This window comes from Carcharodon carcharias, chromosome 6 (genome assembly GCF_017639515.1).
Source record: "Carcharodon carcharias isolate sCarCar2 chromosome 6, sCarCar2.pri, whole genome shotgun sequence".
Classification (NCBI taxonomy): Eukaryota; Metazoa; Chordata; class Chondrichthyes; order Lamniformes; family Lamnidae; genus Carcharodon; species Carcharodon carcharias.
In genome coordinates this window covers 56,452,854-56,472,771 of record NC_054472.1, presented here as the reverse complement: position 1 = coordinate 56,472,771, position 19,918 = coordinate 56,452,854, and the positions used below count along the sequence as shown (strand labels likewise).

General features: G+C 42.6%; 1 protein-coding gene across 1 annotated transcript in view; it reads left to right on the top strand.

Annotated features, from left to right (window-relative positions):
- tgfbr1b (transforming growth factor, beta receptor 1 b) overlaps window positions 1-19,918 on the top strand; it is a 65,697-nt gene that overhangs the window by 16,241 nt on the left and 29,538 nt on the right. The window contains exon 2 of the mRNA XM_041189469.1: window positions 18,637-18,882. Within this exon, the coding sequence (XP_041045403.1) occupies window positions 18,637-18,882 (246 nt within the window). The remainder of the gene's footprint in view (window positions 1-18,636; window positions 18,883-19,918) is intronic.

Here is a 19,918-nt window from a genome sequence, read left to right as displayed (position 1 = left end):
TTGTCGGTTAGACCACAGTTACTTATGATATTTTGCTGCCTGCTCCTTCCATAAATGTGCATTGAAGGAATGTTAATTTTATTTTTAAAATTGATGCTCCAGACCTGACCATCGTATTTCAGTCTAACCTTGTAGCTAAATTTCCTCATCCCAGGAGCTATTCGGGTAAATCTCCCCTGCACTGTGTCCCAAGGACCCTCACAGTAACCAGAACAGAATACAAAATTCTAGTTGGGCCCGAACCAGAGCTTTATAAAGGTGACACATAACCCCCATGCCTTTGTACTCAATAACTCTACTTATGAAGGCCAACATCCAATATGCTTTACTAATTACTCTGTCTTGCTGCCATCAAAAATCTATGCACATTCGTCCTCTGGTCCCTTTGTCCTTGCGCACTCTTTTGAACTGTGCCATTAAGTCTGTATTGCCTCTCCATATCCCTTATGCCAGAATGTAGCACCTCACACTTCTGTGTTAAGTTCTATCTGCCACTTGTCTGCCCATTCTGCTAGCCTGTCTATGTTCTATTGTAGACAATTGGTATCATCCTTGATGTTTAGTGTCTTCAGAAAATTTTGAAATTTTATTCTATATTACAATATCTAGCCAAGTACTTTCTTAAAATCCAGTTAGACAGCACCTACTGCATCCTCTGTAACTTCATCAAAATATTCAGATTCGTCGAGCACAATCTGCCTTTTGCAAATCTGTGCTAACGCTCCTTAATTAACGCAAACCTTATCAAGTGCCTGTTGATATTTTTTCTCTCTCTGAATGTTGTTTCTAAAACTTTCCCCAACACCGATGTTAAATTGACCAGCTTGAAGTTACTTGGACTGTCGTTACACCCTTTCTTGAATAAGGATGTCACATTTGCCACTTTTCAATTCTCTAGCACTTCCCGTGTATATAGGGAAGATTGTAAATCATGGCAAGCCCTTCCACTATTTCTGATTTCACTCCCTTTAGCAACCTTGGATCCGGACCAGGCGACTTATTCATTCTTAAGCAGAGTCAGCATTTCCAATACATCCTGCCTATCAATTTTCACCCCATCCCATTACCTCTACCGCCTCTGCTTCTAACGATATTTTGTCAGCATCCTCTCCTTTAATAACAAGCAATGTGGATAAAGAGGAACCTGTGGATGTGGTGTACTTGGATTTCCAAAAGGCAATCAACATGGTGCCAGATCAAGAGTTTCTACACAAAATAAGTGCTCATGGTGTAGGGACTAACATATTAGAATGGATAGAGGTTTGGTTAGCTATCAAGAAGCAAAGAGTAGGGATAAATGGATCATTATCTGATTGGCAAGCTGTTACTGGTGGAGTGCCACAGGGATCAGTGCTGGGGCATCAACTATTTTCAATCTATATCAATGTCTTAGGTGAGGGGGCAGAAAGTATGGTAGCTAAATTTGCTGATGACGCCAAAGTAGGTAGCAACGTGAGTTGTCAAGAGGACATGAGCCTACAAAGGCACAAACAGGTTAAGTGATAGGCAAAAAATTGGCAGATGGAGTATGAAGTGATATTGTGCAGTTATGAAGAATAGTAAAGCAATATATTATTTTAAATGGAAAGAAACTTCAGAACTCTACGGTACAGGTATCTTGATGTCCTGGTACGTGAATCATAAAAAGTTGGTATACATGTGTAACAAGTGATTCGGAAGGCTAATGCAATGTTGGTGTTTAATGCAAGGGGAATCAAGTGTAAAAGCAGGGAAGCTATACTACCATTGCACAGGGCTTTTGAGAGACCAATCTGGAGTACTGTGTACAGTTTTGGCCTCTTTAATTAAGAAAGGATATCATTGTATTAGAAGCAGTTTAGAGAAGGTTCATTTGACTGATTCTTGGAATGAAGGGGTTACCTTGCAAGAAAAGGTTGAGCAGGTTGGGCCTATACCCATTGGAGTCATAGAGTCACAGAGGTCTGCAGCACAGGAAAAGGCCCTTTAGCCCATCGAGTCTGCGCTGGTCAAGCAAGTATCGAACTAATCTAATCCCATTTTCCAGCACTAGGCCCATAGCCTTGTATGCCATGGCATCGCAAGTGCACATCCAAATACTTCATAAGTGTTGAGGGCTTCTGCCTCTACCACCCTTTCAGGCAGTGAATTCCAGATTCCCACCACCCTCTGGGTGAAAAAATTCTTTCTCACATCCCCTCTAAACCTCCTGACCCTTACCTTAAATCTATGCCCCCTGGTTATTGATCCCTCCACTAAGGGGAAAAGTTTCTTCCTGTCTACCCTATCTATGTCCCCCAATTTTATATACCTCAATCATGTCCCCCCCCTCAATCTCCTCTGCTCCAGGGAAAATAACCCCAGTCTATCCAATCTCTCCTCATAACCAAAACTCTCCAGCCAAGGCAACATCCTGGTAAATATCCGCTGCGCTCTCTCTAGTGCAATCACATCCTTCCTATATTGCAGATTCCAGAGCTACACGCAATACTCTAGCTGTGGCCTAACCAATGTTTTATACAGTTACAGCATAACCTCCCTGTTCTTATATTCTGTGCCTCAGCTAATAAAGGCAAGTATCCCATATGCCTTCTTAACCACCTTATCTACCTGTCCCGCTACCTTAAGGGACCGGTGGACATGCACACTAAGGTCCCTCTGATCCTTGGTACTTCCCAGGGTCCTACCATTCATCATGTATTCCCATGCCTTGTTTGTCCTACCCAAGTGCATCACCTCACATCCGGATTAAATTCCATTTGCCACTGATCAGCCCATCTATATTCTCCTGTAATCTAAGGCTATCCTCCTCAATATTTACCACCCCATCAATTTTTGTGTCATCCATGAACTTACTGATCAACTCTTCTGCATTCAAGTCTAAATTGGGGACCCAACACCGCTCCCTGTGGAACCCCACTGGACACAGGCATCCAGTCACAAAAATGCCCTCTGCTTCCTGCTACTCAGCCAGTTTGGATCCAATTTGCCAAATTGCCTTGGATCCCATGGGCTCTTACCTTCGTTATCAGTCTCCCATGGGGGATCTTTTCAAAAGCCTTGCTGAAGTCCAAGTAGACTACGCCACATGTATTGTCCTCATCTACACACCTGGTCACCTCTTCGAAAAATTCAATCAAATTGGTCAGACATAACCTCCCCTTAACAAAACCATGCTAACTGTCCTTGACTAATTCCTGCCTCTCCAAATGTAGATTAACTCTGTCCCTCAGAATTGCTTCCAATAGTTTCCCCACCGCTGAGGCCAGACTGATTGGCCTGTAGTTCCCTGGTTTATCCCTTCCTCCCTTCTTGAATAACGGTACCACATTGGCTGTCCTCCAGTCCTCTGGCAACTCTCCTGTGGCCAGAGAGGTATTGAAAATTATTGCCAGCGCCCCTGCTATGTCTTCCTTTGCCTCACTCAACAGCCTAGGATACATTTCATCCAGGCCTGGAGATTTATCTACTTTTAAGCCTGCCAGAGCACATAGAACCTCCTCCCTTTCTATGCTAATTTACTTATATCACTGTCCTTCTGCCAGATTTCCATACCCACATTGTCCCTCTCACTTGTGAACACCTGACGCACAATATTCATTTAGAACCCTACCTCCCCGCACACATTGCCACTATGGCCCTTAATGGACCCTACTCTTTTCCTAGTTACCCTCTTACTCTTAATGTACTTGTAAAATAACTTCGGATTTTCCTTTATTTTACCTGCCAATGTTTTTTCATGCCCCCTCTTTGCTCTCCTAATTTTCTTTTTACGTTTCCCTCCCTGCACATTCTATACTTCTCTAGGGTTTCTGTTGTTTTGAGCTCTCGGTATCTGCCATAAACTTTCCTTTTTCTCTTTATTCAATCCTGCATATCCCTCAACATCCAGGGTTCCCTGGATTTGTTGGTCCCACCCTTTGTCTTTACTGGAATATGTTGGCCCTGTACTCTCCCTATTTCCTTGTTGAATGAGCCCCTCTTCTCTGGCGCAGATTTACCTAAAAGTAGCTGCTCCCAGTCTACTCTGGCCAAATCATATCTGATCTTATTAAAATCAGCCTTCCCCCAATTTAGAACTCTGATTTCTGGCCCACTCTTGTCCTTCTCCATAACAACCTGGAATCTAACGGAGTTATGATCACTATCTGTAAAACGCTCCCCCACTGATACCTCTGCCACTTGCCCAGCTTCATTCTCTAAAATTAAGTCTAGGACTGACGACCCCCCCCCCTCCTGTAAGACCTTCTACGTACTGGCTTAAAAAGCTCTCCTGGATGCATTTTAAGAATTCTGCTCCCTCTAAACCTAATATACTATGACTAACGCAGTTAATGTTGGGGAAATTGAAATCCCCCACTATTACTACCCTATTATTTTTACACTTCTCTGAAATTTGCCTACATATCTGCTCTTCTTTTTCTCTGATTGTTTGGGGGCCTATAGCTGCTCTTTTTTTGTTGTTCAGTTCTACCCATTTGAGGAGCCTTCTAAGATGTCATCCCTCCTTACTGCTGTAATTGATTCCTTGATCAATATTGTGATGCCCCCTCCTCTTTTACCTCCTTCCCTGTCTCGCCTGAAGACCCCATATCCTGGAATATTGAGCTGCCAATCCTGCCCCTCTCTCAACCATGTCTCTGTGACAGCAATGACAACATACTTCTATATGTTAATTTGTGCCCTCAACTCATCTGCCTTATTTGTCAGACTCCTTGCATTAAAATAAATACCATCCAACCATGCCAAACTCCCTTGTGCCTTAACTGGCCTATAATTTCTATGCCTTCCAGACTCACTTGCTCTCTCCTAATTTTGGCTGTGTATCTCCCCCTGCTGAACCTCCTCCCAGGATCCCATCCCCCTGCCAAGTTAGTTTAAACCTTCCCCAACAGCACTAGCAAACCTCCCTGCAAGAATGTTAGTCCCATTCCAGTTCAGATGCAACCTGTCCATCTTATGACGGTCCCACCGCCCCCAGAAATTGTCCCAATAGCCCAGAAATCTAAAGCCTTCCCTCCTGCACCATCTCTCCAGCCACGCATTCATCTGGTCTAACCTCCTATTTCTATACTCACTAGCGCGTGGCACCGGAAGTAATCCAGAGATTACTACCTTTTGAGGTCCTGTTTTTTAACCTGCTTCCTAGCTTGGAGTCTGGAAGAATGAGAGGTGGATGATATAGAAACATAAAATGCTGATGGGACTTGACAGAGTGGATGCTGAGAGGATGTTTCCACTTGTGGGGGCGTCTGGAGCCAGGGATAACAGTTTAAAAATTATGGGTCACACATTTAAGACTGAATTAAGGAATTTTTTTTTCTCTCAGGCTCATTAGTATGTGGAATTTCTTCCCTAAAGTGCATTGGAGGCTGGGTCATTGAATATGTTCGAGGCTGAGTTAGGTAGATTTTTGATCGAGATTTGAGAGTTATGAGGGCAGACAGGAAAGGGAAGTTGAGGCCACACTCAGGTCTCATTGAACGATGGAGCAGGCTTGAGGGGTCAAATGGTCTACTCCTGCTTCTAATTCCTGTGTAAGATGGATTCCGAACTGAATTCTATTAACCGCAGCTTTTCCAGAACACCACTCTCACCTTTGCATTGGCCTAGTTTCCCATTATCTCTTGTCATTGTTAAGCTTCATTAGCTCCTACTTGATGTGTAAGACCCATATGCTCACTTTCACCTCTCTATGACCTTGCTGCTCTGTACCTACTCAGCCTGCTGCAGTTTGTGCACGCATCTTCCATTTCTTGGTACTGATTTGCTTTTGGGTGCATGCTACACCATCAGTAGCTACTGTGCTCTGTTCTTTGACTTACCTCCCTCAGCTTTCCACAATGTTGGCTCCTTTCTTCCTATTAACCTTCTTGTGATGTTTTGCATCCCCTCCAAATGTTTTATTTTCATCATCATCCTATTCAGTATCTATATTTTGTCCACTACCATGCAGATTCTGTTGAGTGTTTCTTGCTGTGCATGCTGTGTTATAGAACTGTATTTTGTTAAATAAATACACTCAAGTTCTTGGGGTTTAGTTTTAATGATTGCTCCAAATGCTTGGGTTTGCGGGCAGGGGGCGCTAGTAGCAGGTGAAGGGTGGGTGAAGGCAATGATTAAGAAAGAGTCTGATAGTTTGAAACTAGACTAACATTTTGCCTGATGGGCGACCCCATTGTCTTCCCTCTGTCACAACCTTTTCTTCTATTGTATCAAAGTTCCTTTAGGCAATAAATTTCTAAAAATTCTCCTTTTCTGCGCTTCAAAAATATCATCCTAGATACCCTTGCTCCATGCTACATCCCCACTGTGTTGAAATAAGGCCTCACTGCAAAGTCCCCTTCTGTAACTTGGATGTCACTATCTTGGTCTGAATGTCAGATTTTACAGTAAGCTTGATATTATCTAACCGCTACTTCCTAATTATTACATCATCTCTACTTGTCAATCTTGACTCTCTGCTCAGAGCTCTGGTTCTTCACCATAATTTCTGATTATAAAAATAAGATAACAGGAATTGAAGAGAAATCTTAAAATACTGAATAAGGCAAAATCTGTTGTTTATTGCTATAATGTCATCAACTTAATTTTTACACAAAATGTTTATACTGTACAAACTCCATTGTTGGCTGTTGTGTCATAAATTGCCTAGGTTGCCAATTTTGGAATACCCTGGCTAAGTGCCTCTGCCTATTAACACCTCTCCTTATAAGACCCTCCTTAAAACCCAGCTCTTTGACAACTTTAGTCACCAATAATCTCTTTGACTTGGCATGCATTTTTTCCCTCCTGCCATACGATGCTTTTCCATATTAATGGCACTATATAAATGCAAGCTGCCTTTTTCTGTAGGAAAAATAATTCAAAAATTATTTTAAAGCCTTGCAGATAAATACTTAGAGTTAGCAGCTCCTAGCAATTTCACTATTTTAATCTTTTAATATACAGTTTAGAAATGACTTGCATTAACAATCCAAATCTGATTCATAACTAGCTCATGGGTCGAGTGCAGACAAATAAAATTCAGATGGTTGATTGCACCATTTATAATGATTTGGATCCCGGAATTCCAGTTATTTTTATACTTGTGGAATACACTAGGTTTGCACCCATAGCCGTCCAGAACTGAAACTTGAGTTCTGTTTTGAAAACAACCTAACTCAAGAAATGCTTTTCTACTCCCCTTTAAGAAAATCTCAATAATTCAACTATGTGAAAATAATATTGCGAGAGCTCATTCTCTGTTTTGGAGAATTCAGTATGTATCAAACAATAAAGACTTGTACAAATTCAGTGATGCCAACCTCACCATCTCATAAAATAAGAGGCAAACTCTATGTACTGAGCAACTTCTTTTAAAAATCCTGAAATGCTATTTTTTCAAAGTGCAACTCAATCTTGGAAAAAAACCTAAAAAGGTGGATACAAAATCGTCAAAAAAGAAAACAACATCTGTCAAATATCAATGACATAGAGGGAAAATGAGATAATCACTTCCTAAGAAAAAATATCATAGTATTATGTAAATCTAGGCAACAATTAAATTAAAATGCTCTACAAGAGAATATTAACAAACTCATAGGTTTAGTAACCCAATAGAGATTATGCTGAACTGAAAAAATAGGAATCAACAGAACTGAAAAGCCTGCTTAATGCACAATGTATTTCCACAAATTGCTTCTCCTGTACAGGCTGATTCTCAGTTAAATAAAATATTAAGTATTTGCACCTTGATGAGTAATCTTGGAAATGTGTACACCATGGACCTTGCAAATCTTTCACCTTCCATTGTAAAATCTAAACAATTCTGAGAAAGTGAATAAATTCTGTCTTAAATTTTATAACGTTTAAACCAATGCAGAACTGTCCACTAGGTGTGGTAAAGCAGCACCCACCACAAGTTACTGAAAGCTGCATTGTCTAAGTAACAAGTCTGTGTTTGTCCTCGCACCTTAACCTAGACTGGACAGGGCTTGAAAGCTATATGCAGTGTGCAAGTCTCTTCAAAGGTGAAAGTATTTGATTCACTGTTCTTCCCAATGTAGAGGTTATCTTCGTGTCGCTGTCGGCTGCAATCTAAAGTGAGCTGTCTGCCCCATGACTTGTAGAACCACCGTCCCAGTACAGTTTGGAAAAAGTCTCTGTCCCTTTCACAGGCATGTATTTGTGATTTGGGGGAAAAAAATGAGATTTGAAAGCCCTATTGTGCAATTAGGCACGAGGCTCAGAAATCAAGTCTCTCTCAATGAATTCACAAGTATTGGCGTATCTGTAGTTGTATTGGTGTAATCCCTCAAGTGTGCTAGGACCAGGTCTTTAAGACAGCGTGCAAGGAAGCGACCTGTAGCTTACATCATTAAATAGCTCAATAGTCATTGGAGCAAACACATTTTGAGATGATGTATAGTTGTGTATTCCTTTTAAGATCATAAAAAGTGAGGAGTAGGCCATACAGCCCATCAAGCCTGCTGGCTTGATGGGCTGAATGGCTAATCTGATTGTGGCCTTAACTCCACTTTCCTGCTTGTCCTCCATAATCCTTGACTCCCTGGTACATCAAAAATCTGTCTCACTCAGCCTTGAATATATTCAGTGATCCAGTCTCCACTGCTCCCTGGAAGGAAATTCCAAAGACTAACAATCCTCTGAGAGAAGAAAACCCTCCACATCTCAGTCTTTAAATGGGAGACTCCTTAATTTTAAACTATGTCCCCAAGTTCTAGATTCCCCCATGAGAGGAACCATCCTCTTCAAGCCCCCTCAGAATCTTATATATTTCAATAAGATCACATCATTCTTCTAAATTCCAATGTGACTAAGCCCAGCCTGCTTAACCCTTCCTCAAATGACAACCCCTTTAATCCCAAGAATCAGTCTAGTGAATCTTCTCTGAACTGTTTCCAATGCTAGTATATTCCTCCTTTAGTAAGGATACCAAAACTGTACACAATATTCCAGATGTGGTCTCACCAGTGGCCTGTACAGCTGTAGTAAAACTTCTCTACTTTTATACTCCGTCCATGCAATAAAGGCCAACATTCCATTTGCCTTTCTAATTACTTGCTGTACCTGCATGCTAACCTTTTGTGATTCATTTACACAGATCCCTCTATCATGACACTCTGTTGTCTCTCTCTATTTAAATGACATTCTGCTTTTATATTCTTCCTGCCAAAGTGAAGAACGTCACATTTTTTCACATTATAGTCTAGCTGCCAGATTCCCAACCACTTAAACTATGCATATCCCTTTGCAGATTCTTTGTATCCTCTTCACAACGTGCTTTCCTACCTATTTTTGTATCATCAGCAAATTTGGCTTCAATACAGACTGTCACCTCATCCAAGTCATTAATATGGTTTTAAAATATCAATTTTTTTGGATTTCCTGTTTAGCTGTTGTAATTTGGGGGAAAAGGAATACAAAAAATGCTTTTTGCTTCTTTAACTACATGTTTGGCGTTATTATATAACACAAAGGAAGATGGATGTGGTTGTTGGAGGTTAATTATCTCAGCTTCAGGACATCACTGCAGGAGTTCCTCAGGGTAGAGTCCTCGGCCCAACCATCATCAGCTGCTTTATCAATGACCTTCCTTCCATCATAAGGTCAGAAGTGGGGAGGTCACTGATGATTGCACAATGTTCAGCATCATTTGTGACTCCTCAGAAACTGAAGCAGTCCATGTCGAAATGCAGCAAGAACTGGACAAAATCCAGGCTTGGGCTGACTAGTGGCAAGTAACATTCACACCACACCAGTGCTAGACAATGACCATCTCCAACAAGAGAGAATCTTTAACCATCGTCCCATGACATTCAATGGCATTACCATTGCTGAATCCCCCACTGTCAACATCCCATGGGGTTACCATTGACCAGAAACTGAACTGGACTAGCCACATAAAAACTGTGGCTACAAAAGCAGGTCAGAGGCTAGGAATCCTGCAGTGAGTAACTTACCTCCTAACTCCCAAAAGCCTGTCCACCATCTACAAGGCATAAGTCAGCAGTGATGGAATACTCCCCACTTGGCTGAATGAATGCTGCTCCAACTCGAGAAGCTTGAAAGCAACCAGGACAAAGCAGCCCTCTTGATTGGCACCCCATCCACAAACATTCACCTCCTCCATCACTGATGCACAGTAGCAGCAGTGTGTACCATCTACAAAGATGCACTGCAGGAATTCACCAAGGCTCCTTAGGCAGCACCTTCCAAAAACACAACTACCATCTAGAAGGACAAGGGCAGCAGATACATGGGAACACCACCACCCTGGAAGTTCCCCTCCAAACCACTCACTATCCTGACTTGAAAATACATTGCCATTGCTTCGCTGTCACTGGGTCAAAATCCTGGAATTCCCTCCCTAACAGCACTGTGGGTGTACCTACACCACAGGGCCTGCAGCCATTCAAGAAGGGCAGCTCACTGCAACCTTCTCGAGGGCAGTTAGGGATCGGCAATAAATGCTGGCCGAGCCAGTGATGCCCACACCTCATAAATGAGTTTTTTTTTTAAATTAGAGCAATTTTGTCTCTGAAACTTTAGTGTAAATTCGATGTAAAAGTCTAATTTGATTCTAAAATGGACTGAGATATTCTCCTTTGGAAAAATTTTCTTCTGACTCAAGATTCAGGCTGCAGTTGCACCAGGATTGTAGAGTTTGTGCTTCTGCCTTTCATTAGCAGCTGTACTGTAAATACCCTCTTAAACTCTGAGTATTGGAGACATTGTAACAGCACTGATGTATTAAAAAGGTTCTTTAATTTGAACGTAATGTTTGCTAATCTCTTTTTGGCCAAATTTTCATTTCCCTCCAAGATTTTTACCTAGGCTACACCCAATTATTGGTTTTTGTATCATGTCGAATTATTGAAAGGAGGTCTAGGTACACTTACATGAGGGCTTTCCAGTGTCCACTTAAAAGTAAAATGGGTTGGGCAGGCACTAACTAAATTATTTATAAGTTCCCTTAGCTTTGTTTCTAATGATTAGTTCATTATTTTGCCAGCTACTGATGTAAGACTTAAGAAGTATGGAATTAACATTGGTTTCTTTAATCCCAGTTTATTGGCTGCCTTAACATAACAGTTTTGTAAACAGCTTGCAGATTTTATCCCTAATACAGATCCTTTGCTGAGGATTTATTGGTTTTGAGATATTTAAACCTGCCAGGGATGTTAAAGTGCATGATAGCAAAGTCATTTATGTTTGCGTGTATGAAGTCCTATAATCAACAGCATGCTACTTGTTCTCTCTAGTAGCTACTTCCATAAAGCAATAATTTAGTATGTTAACTATATTTAGTTCATCCTGTGCCTCTGCACCATGTCAATCCTTAAGGGGCCAAACTTCTTCTGAAAATTTTTTACTGTTAAAATGCTGAAATAATTTTAACTCCTGTTTGTTTGGCTTCTAGAACCACACTCATATTCAGTTTTCTCTATCATTTTGGAGGTTCTTGTATTCCCTGTGATTTACTTAAGCTTTCAAAAGTTTATTTTTGTCTTTTTTGTAACATTCTCCTGAACATTCAAGTATGTTTTTTTTAACGATATTGATTTGCTGACCATTGCATTATCTTGGTTGCTATCCCCAGAAAATGATTGGGGTTTCTGGTTCTTCACTTGTTGTGCCCACAGTTATCCTGCTTATTTACTTTACTAGGGAATGTGCAAGAAGCCAGAATTCGAGGAGCATAGATATCTCAAAAGATTGTGAAAATGGAGGAAGATTACAGAGATAGAGGAGGCAGGGTCATGAAGGAATTAGAAAACAAGGATGAGAATTTTAAAATCAAAACATTGCTTGACAAGAACCAATGTAGATCAGTGAGCACAGGGGTGATAGGGTAACTTGCTGCGAGTTAAGACATGGGCAGCAGAGTTTTGGAAGTCTTCAAGTTTACGAAGGGTAGAATGTGGTAGATAAGCCAGGAGTACGTTGGCATCATTGAGTCTAGATGTAACGATGGATGTGGGCTTCGGCAGTGGATGAGCTAAGACAGGCGCAGTCGAACAATATTACAGAGGTGGAAATGTGCAGTCCTAGTGTTGGCATGAATGTGAGGCCAGAAACTCATCTCTGGATCAAATGTGACCCCAAGGTTACAAACAGACTGGCTTAATCTCACTGGTTGGAGGTGGTAGTTAGGGAACAGAGTTTGGAGCAGGAACTGAAAACAATGGGTTCAATCTTCCCAATACTTAATTAGAGGAAATTTCTGCTCATCCAGTACTGGATGTTGGAGAAGCAGCCTGATAATTTAGCAACAGTGGAGGAATTGAGAGCAGTAGATGAAGATTGTAGAATCTGAAAATTCTGGCTAATCTGCTGAACTACCCTTCATTGCCTTAGAGTTGGCCTTTTAAACTTATTTACCTGTATATTAATTTATCCCAGATTACGCCAAATTTAGTTATATGGCTTGCTGTAGCCCAGAGTTGCCATTCCAATCATGAATCCAAATGTTGAGGGAGGTTGCAGATCCACGAACCATAACTTTTCAAAAATCTTTGGAAATTGCTGACAAAGAACTGGTGGGTGGCAAATTTTACAGTCCTGTTGCCACCACCACCCCCCCCCAAAAAAAACAGCTGATGAATCAGTGCTCCTCCATGTTGAACACCACTTGGAGGAAGCACTGAGAGTGGCAAGGGTTGGGTGCAAAATGTACTCTGGGTGGGGGACTTCAGTGTCCATCCCCAAGATTGGCCCAGTAGCATCTCTACTGACCGAGCTGGCAGAGTCCTGAAGGACATGTCCATCAGACTGGGCCTGCAGCAAGTGATGAGGGAACCAACAAGGCGGACAAGCCTACTTGACCTCCTCCTCACCAGTCTACATGTTGCAGACGCATCTGTCCATGATAGTATTGGTAGAAGTAACCACTGTACAGTCCATGTGGAGACAAAGTCCTACCCTCACGCAGAGGATACCATTCATCACGTTGTGGTACTACCACTGTGCTAAATAGGATGAATTAATAACAGATTTGGCAATTCAAAACTGGGCACCATGAAGGCCATCAGCAGCAAAATTGTACTCAACCAAATCTGCAACCTTATGGGCCCAACTTATTCCCCACTTTACAATTGAGCCATGGGATTAACCCTGGTTCAGTGAAGAGTTCAGGTGGGCATGCCAGGAGCAGCACCATTCGCTTCATGTGATATCAAGAAACAGCTAAAGGCACTGGATACTGCAATGGCTATGGGCCCGGACTATTCCGCAATAGTAGTGAAGACTTGGGCTCCAGAACTAGCTGTGCCCCTGGCCATGCTATTCCAGTATAGTTGCAGCACTGACATCTACCCGGCAATGTGGAAAATTGGCTAGGATGCCCTGTCCACAAAAAGGACAAATCCAATATAGCCAATTACCACCCCATCAGTCTACTCTCAATCATCAGTAAAGTGATGGAAGGTGTTGACAACAGTGCTATCAAGCAGTGCTTACGCAGCAATAACCTGCTCACTGACACTCAGTTTGGTTTCTTCCAGGGTCACTTGACTCTAGGCTGATTACCGCCTTGGTTAAATGATGCCTTGATGTCAAGGGCAGCCTTTCTCGCCTCACCTCTCGAGTCTTAGCAAAATAGAAACATAGAAACTAGGAGCAGGAGTAGGCCATTTGGCCTTCGAGCCTGCTCCGCCATTCATTATGATCATGGCTGATCATCCAACTCAATAACCTGCTCCCGCTTTCTCCCCATATCCTTTGATCCCTTTCACCTCAAGAGCTATATCTAACTCTTTCTTGAAAACATAATGTTTTGGTCTCAACCACTTTCTGTGGTAGTGAATTCCGCAGGCTCACCACTCTCTGGGTGAAGAAATTTCTCCTCATCTCAGTCCTAAATGGTCTACTCCGTATCCTCAGAATGGGAGTCAGGGGCGGGGATCTCTCCACTGGTTGGAGCTATCTGAAGAAAGATGGCTGTGATTGTTGGTCAGTCATCTCAGTCCCAGTATATTACTGCAGGAGTTCCTCATGGTAGTGCCCTAGGCCCAACCATCTTCAGCTGCTTCATGAATGACCTTCCCTCCATTGTAAAGCCAGTAGTGGGGATATTCACTGATGATTCTGCAATGATCAGTTCTTGCCTCTTCAGATACTGAAGCAGTGTGTGACCAAAGGCAGCAAGAATTAGACAACATTCAGGCTTGGGCTGACAAGTGGCAAATAACATTTGTGCCATACAAGTGCCAGGCAATGACCATTTCCAACAAGAGAGAATCTAACCATCTCCCCATGACATTCATTGCCATTACTATTGTCGAGTCCCCCACTTTCAACATCTTGGGGTTACCATTGACCAGAATCTGAACTAGACTAACCATATAAATACTGTAGCCACATGAACAGGTAGGGGCTTTGAATTCTGTGGCACGCAACTCACCTCCTGACTCCCCAAAGCCTGTCTGCCATCTACAAGGCACAAGTCAGGAGTGTGATGGAATATTCTCCACTTGCCTGAATGAATACAGCTCTAACGCTCAAGCATGACACCATCCAGGGCAAAGCAACCCTCTTGATCAGCACCCCATCCACAACCTTAAACATTCACTCTCTCCACCAATGCGCAGTGGGAGCGGTGTGTAACATATACAAGATGCACTGCAGCAACTTGCCAAGTCACCTTCAACAGCATCTTTCAAACCCGCAACCTCTACTGCCTAGAAAGATGAGGGCAGCTGATACATAGGAAAACCAACACCAGCAAGCTCCCCTCTAAGCTACACACCATCCTGACGTGGAACTATATCATTGTTCCTTCACTGCTGGGTCAAAATCCTGGAATTCCCTTGTTACACCACATGGACTGCAGTGGTTCACGAAGGCAAGCCGCCACTGCCTTCTCAAGGGCAATCGGAGATGAGTAACAAATGTTGGCCTAGCTAGTGGCACCCACATCCCATGAAAGAATAAAAAAAACTTTAATGAAGTTGGAAATTTTTAAATTGAATAGGCATTTGTAGAACTTTGTTTCAAATTAAAAATGGCTGGCTAAAAAGATTTGAACGGCAGGCTTAACAGTTTAGTTTATCTTGCAGCATCGGCGGAGAAGAAAAGAGTTGACGTTTCGAGTCCTCATGACCCTTCGACAGAACTAGGTGAATCCAAGAAAGGGGTGAAATATAAGCTGGTTTAAGGTGGGGGGTGGGCGGTTTGGGTGGGGGGAGAGAAGTGGAGGGGGTTGGTGTGGTTGTAGGGACAAACAAGCAGTGATAGAAGCAGATCATCAAAAGATGTCACAGGCAACAGAACAAAAGAACACAGGTGTTAAAGTTGGTGATATTATCTAAACGAATGTGCTAATTACGAATGGATGGTAGGGCACTCAAGGTATAGCTCTAGTGGGGGTGGGGGGAGCATAAAAGATTTAAAAATATTTAAAAATAATGGAAATAGGTGGGAAAAGGAAAATCTATATAATGGAAAATACAAAAGGAAGGGGGAAGAAACAGAAAGGGGGTGGGGATGGAGGAGGGAGCTCAAGACCTAAAGTTGTTGAATTCAATACTCAGTCCGGAAGGCTATAAATGCCTAGTCGGAAGATGAGGTGTTGTTCCTCCAGTTTGCGTTGGTCTTCACTGGAACAATGCAGCAAGCCAAGGACAGATATATGGGCAAGAGAGCAGGATGGAGTGTTAAAATGGCAAGCGACAGGGAGGTTTGGGTCATTCTTGCGGACAGACCGCAGGTGTTCTCCAAAACGGTTGCCCAGTTTATGTTTGGTCTCTCCAATGTAGAGGAGACCTCAGAGGCCCGAACAATCCCCATCCACCACTACTCTCCTCCATCTGGCTGAACTTGTTCTCACATTGAACAATTTCTCCTTCAACTCCTCTCACTTCCTCCAAATGAAAGATGTGGCTATGGGTACCCGCATGGGCCCCAGCTATGCCTGTCTCTTTATGGGGTATGTGGAACATTCCTTGTTCCAGTCCTACTCCGGCCCCCTTCCACAACTCTTTTTCCGGTACATCGATGATTACTTCGGTGCTGCTTCATGCTCTCGTCGGGACTTGGAAAAATTGATTAATTTTGCTTCCAATCTCCACCCCTCCATCATTTTCACGTGGTCCATCTCTGACACTTCCCTTCCCTTCCTTGACCTCTCTGTCTCAATCTCTGGTGATAGACTGTCCACCAATATCCATTACAAACCTACCGACTCCCACAGCTACCTCGACTACAGCCCCTCACACCCTGCTTCCTGTAAGGACTCTATCCCATTCTCTCAGTTCCTTCGCCTCCGTCGCATCTGTTCTGATGATGCTACCTTCAAAAACAGTTCCTCTGACATGTCCTCCTTCTTCCTTAACCGAGGTTTTCGACCCACGGTCGTTGACAGGGCCCTTAACCGTGTCCGGCCCATCTCCCGCGCATCCGCCCTCATGCCTTCTCCTCCCTCCCAGAAACATGATAGGGTCCCCCTTGTCCTCACTTATCACCCCACCAGCCTCCGCATTCAAAGGATCATCCTCCGTCATTTCCGCCAACTCCAGCATGATGCCACCACCAAACACATCTTCCATTCACCCCACCCATCGGCATTCTGTAGGGATCGTTCCCTCTGGGACACCCTGGTCCACTCCTCCGTCACTCCCTACTCCTCAACCCCCTCCTATGGCACCACCCCATGCCCACGCAAAAGATGTAACACCTGCCCCTTCACTTCCTCTCTCCTCACCGTCCAAGGGCCCAAACACTCCTTTCAAGTGAAGCAGCATTTCACTTGCATTTCCCCCAACTTAGTCTACTGCATTCGTTGCTCCCAATGTGGTCTCCTCTACATTGGAGAGACCAAACGTAAACTGGGCGACCGCTTTGCAGAACACCTGCGGTCTGTCCGCAAGAATGACCCAAACCTCCCTGTCGCTTGTCATTTTAACACTCCACCCTGCTCTCTTGCCCACATGTCTGTCCTTGGCTTGCTGCATTGTTCCGGTGAAGCCCAGCGCAAACTGGAGGAACAACACCTCATCTTCCGAATAGGCACTTTACAGCCTTCCGGACTGAATATTGAATTCAACAAGTTTAGGTCTTGAGCTCCCTCCTCCATCCCCACCCCCTTTCTGTTTCTTCCCCCTTCCTTTTGTTTTTTCCAATAAATTATATAGATTTTTCTTTTCCCACCTATTTCCATTATTTTTAAATATTTTTGAATCTTTTATGCTCCCCCCACCCTCACTAGAGCTGTACCTTGAGTGCCCTACCATCCATTCTTAATTAGCACATTCGTTTAGATAAAATCACCAACTTTTAATACCTATGTGTTCTTTTGTTCTGTTGCCTGTGACATCTTTTGATGATCTGCTTCTATCACTGCTTGTTTGTCCCTACAACCACAGCAACCCCCTCCACTTCTCTCTCTCTCTCTCTCCTCCCCCCCCCCCCCCCCACCCCCAACCTTAATCCAGCTTACGTTTCACCCCTTTCTTGGATTCACCTAGTTCTGTTGAAGGGTCATGAGGACTCGAAACGTCAACTCTTTTCTTCTCCGCTGATGCTGCCAGACCTGCTGAGTTTTTCCAGGTAATTCTGTTTTTGTTTTGGATTTCCAGCATCCGCAGTTTTTTTGTTTTTATATTAGTTTAGTTTATCTTGTTGGGTGAGGTGTTGCTATCTCTTTGGCAGTGAGGCTGTAATCTGTTTGTAGTTTCATGTGGCTGTGGTTTCCTTTTCTCCTTGATGTTGATATCTAGTGTGGTTGTGTAGTGTGTTGAGGTGGAGTGTATATTCTCTCAGCTATATGATATCTTCAGCCTGCCGGAGGGGTGGTGCCTTTTGTTCAGGGTACAAAATGATGAAGACTGTAGTGTGTTCCAGTAGTTTATGTGACTGGGTATGCCGAATTTATGCTTGTTTCAAGTAATTTGAGACCAAGTCTTTGTTGTATATTAGCAATTCCTATCTAATGCCAATGAAATATATAATATGGTGCAGCATTTGATCTATGCAGTAAGTTGCCACCAAAGCTAATGTGTATTTTTTAATCAAATCTTAAACAGTTAAATGGTTGAATGCTCTAAGTGTGCTGAATTTCAACTATTACCTAATTCAGTAAAATAAATTACATTTTGTTTGATGTGTGAGATATTGTAAATTTGCCATGGGAACTGTGTATCACCGACATTTAAGACAACATTTTCACCTAGTCTAGCTTGATTAACACTGATTCCAATAATCCTAAATTTGTACTTGATCCATGTTTATCGATCTTTTGCAGATTCGTGTTTGGAATTTGAGGCCTGATTCCTAATGATTAGAGTTATTCTTTTTGTATTTTGCTGTCCCAAGTTCTACAAAATTCCTTTGTATTGACCTGGTTAAAAGTGGTAGATTGATTTGAGCTAATGAAAACTGACGATTATCTCCTTTCGTTTCAGCGGTTAAGTCGCTATGTATGCCAAAAATAATTTGAATAGTGCACATGTGTACGGATAGCTTGGGGGACAGCTGGTAATCCAGCAATCTGTAATATACAATTTTCTGCAATCCAAACTTGAATGATTTATTGTGCAAGCTATAGTGTTGAACTGTCTCAGTAGTACACTTTAGAAGTCTCACTGTTTATAATAATTATTGCCAGTAATGAACTACTTTTGCAACTAATCACTTGATGCTTGTTTTCTCTCATAGGATTGAAGTGTTTCTGCTCCCACTGTGTTGCAAATAACTACACCTGTGAGACAGATGGGCTCTGTGTGACCACTGTCACTCGCACAGAAAATGGAATCGTGCGCAGCAAATTGTGTGTTTCAAGTGTTGACCTGATACCTCCAGATAGGCCGTTTCTTTGCGCCCCATCTGCAAATGATGCTGTATCGAGTCATTGCTGTGATTTAAACTTCTGCAACAATTTTGATCTTCCTGTGCCAACCAGAGGTAAGGTTCTTGATGGATATTTATATGTGTTATTATGGAAGCATGAAATAGGCTAAACTCATTTTAAAAGAAACAGTTCAGAGTTAAGGTGATTTAGAGTTTACTGATTTCTACATGAGTTCTTACAAAAGGTCATCGACTTGAAACTTTAACACTGTTTCTCTCTCCACAGATGCTGACTGACCTACTGAGTGTTTCCATCATTTTCTGTTTTTATTCCAGATTTCCATCATCTGCAGTATTTGCTTTTGTACATAAGCATGCCATAGGAACATAGGACTTAGGAGCAAGAGTAGGTCATTCGAACCTTCACACCTGCTCAGTCATTCAATAAGATCGTGATCTGGTTGTGGTCTCAACTCCACTTTGCCACCAGGCCCCTTAACACTTGACTCCTTTGTCCATCAAAAATCTCTTGTCTAATTGTGCCTTGAATAAATTCAGTGACCCAGCCTCCACTGCTCTCTGAGGAAGGGAATTCCACAGACTAATGACTCTTTGAGAGAAAATATTTCCCCTTCTCTCTCAAACGGTAGACCTCTTATTAAACTGTGTCCCCTGGTTTTAGTCTCTCCCACAAATGGAAACATCCTCCTGGTATCTACCCTATCAAATCCCCTCAGGATCTTATGTTTCAATAAGATCGCCTCTCATTCTACTCCAATGAGTATAGAACCAACCTGTTCAACCTTTCTTTATAACATAAGCCCCTCATCCCAGGAATGAACCGGGTGAACCTTCTCTGAACTGCTTCTAATGCATCAAGGCCTTGTACAGTTGCAGTAAAACTTCGTTAATTTTATATTCTGTTCCCCTTGCAACAAATGCCAACGTTCCATTTGCCCTCCTAAACACTTGCTGTATCTGCATACTAACATCTTGTAATTCATATACCAGGATACCAAGATCATGCAGCCAATCAGTTCATGCGCCTTGCTTTTCCTCACATAACTACATCAGTATAACCCCTCTACTGCCTTCTCTCACAAAAGCTTATCTAGGCTGCCGGTAAATGCATCGTACATTTGGCTCCATC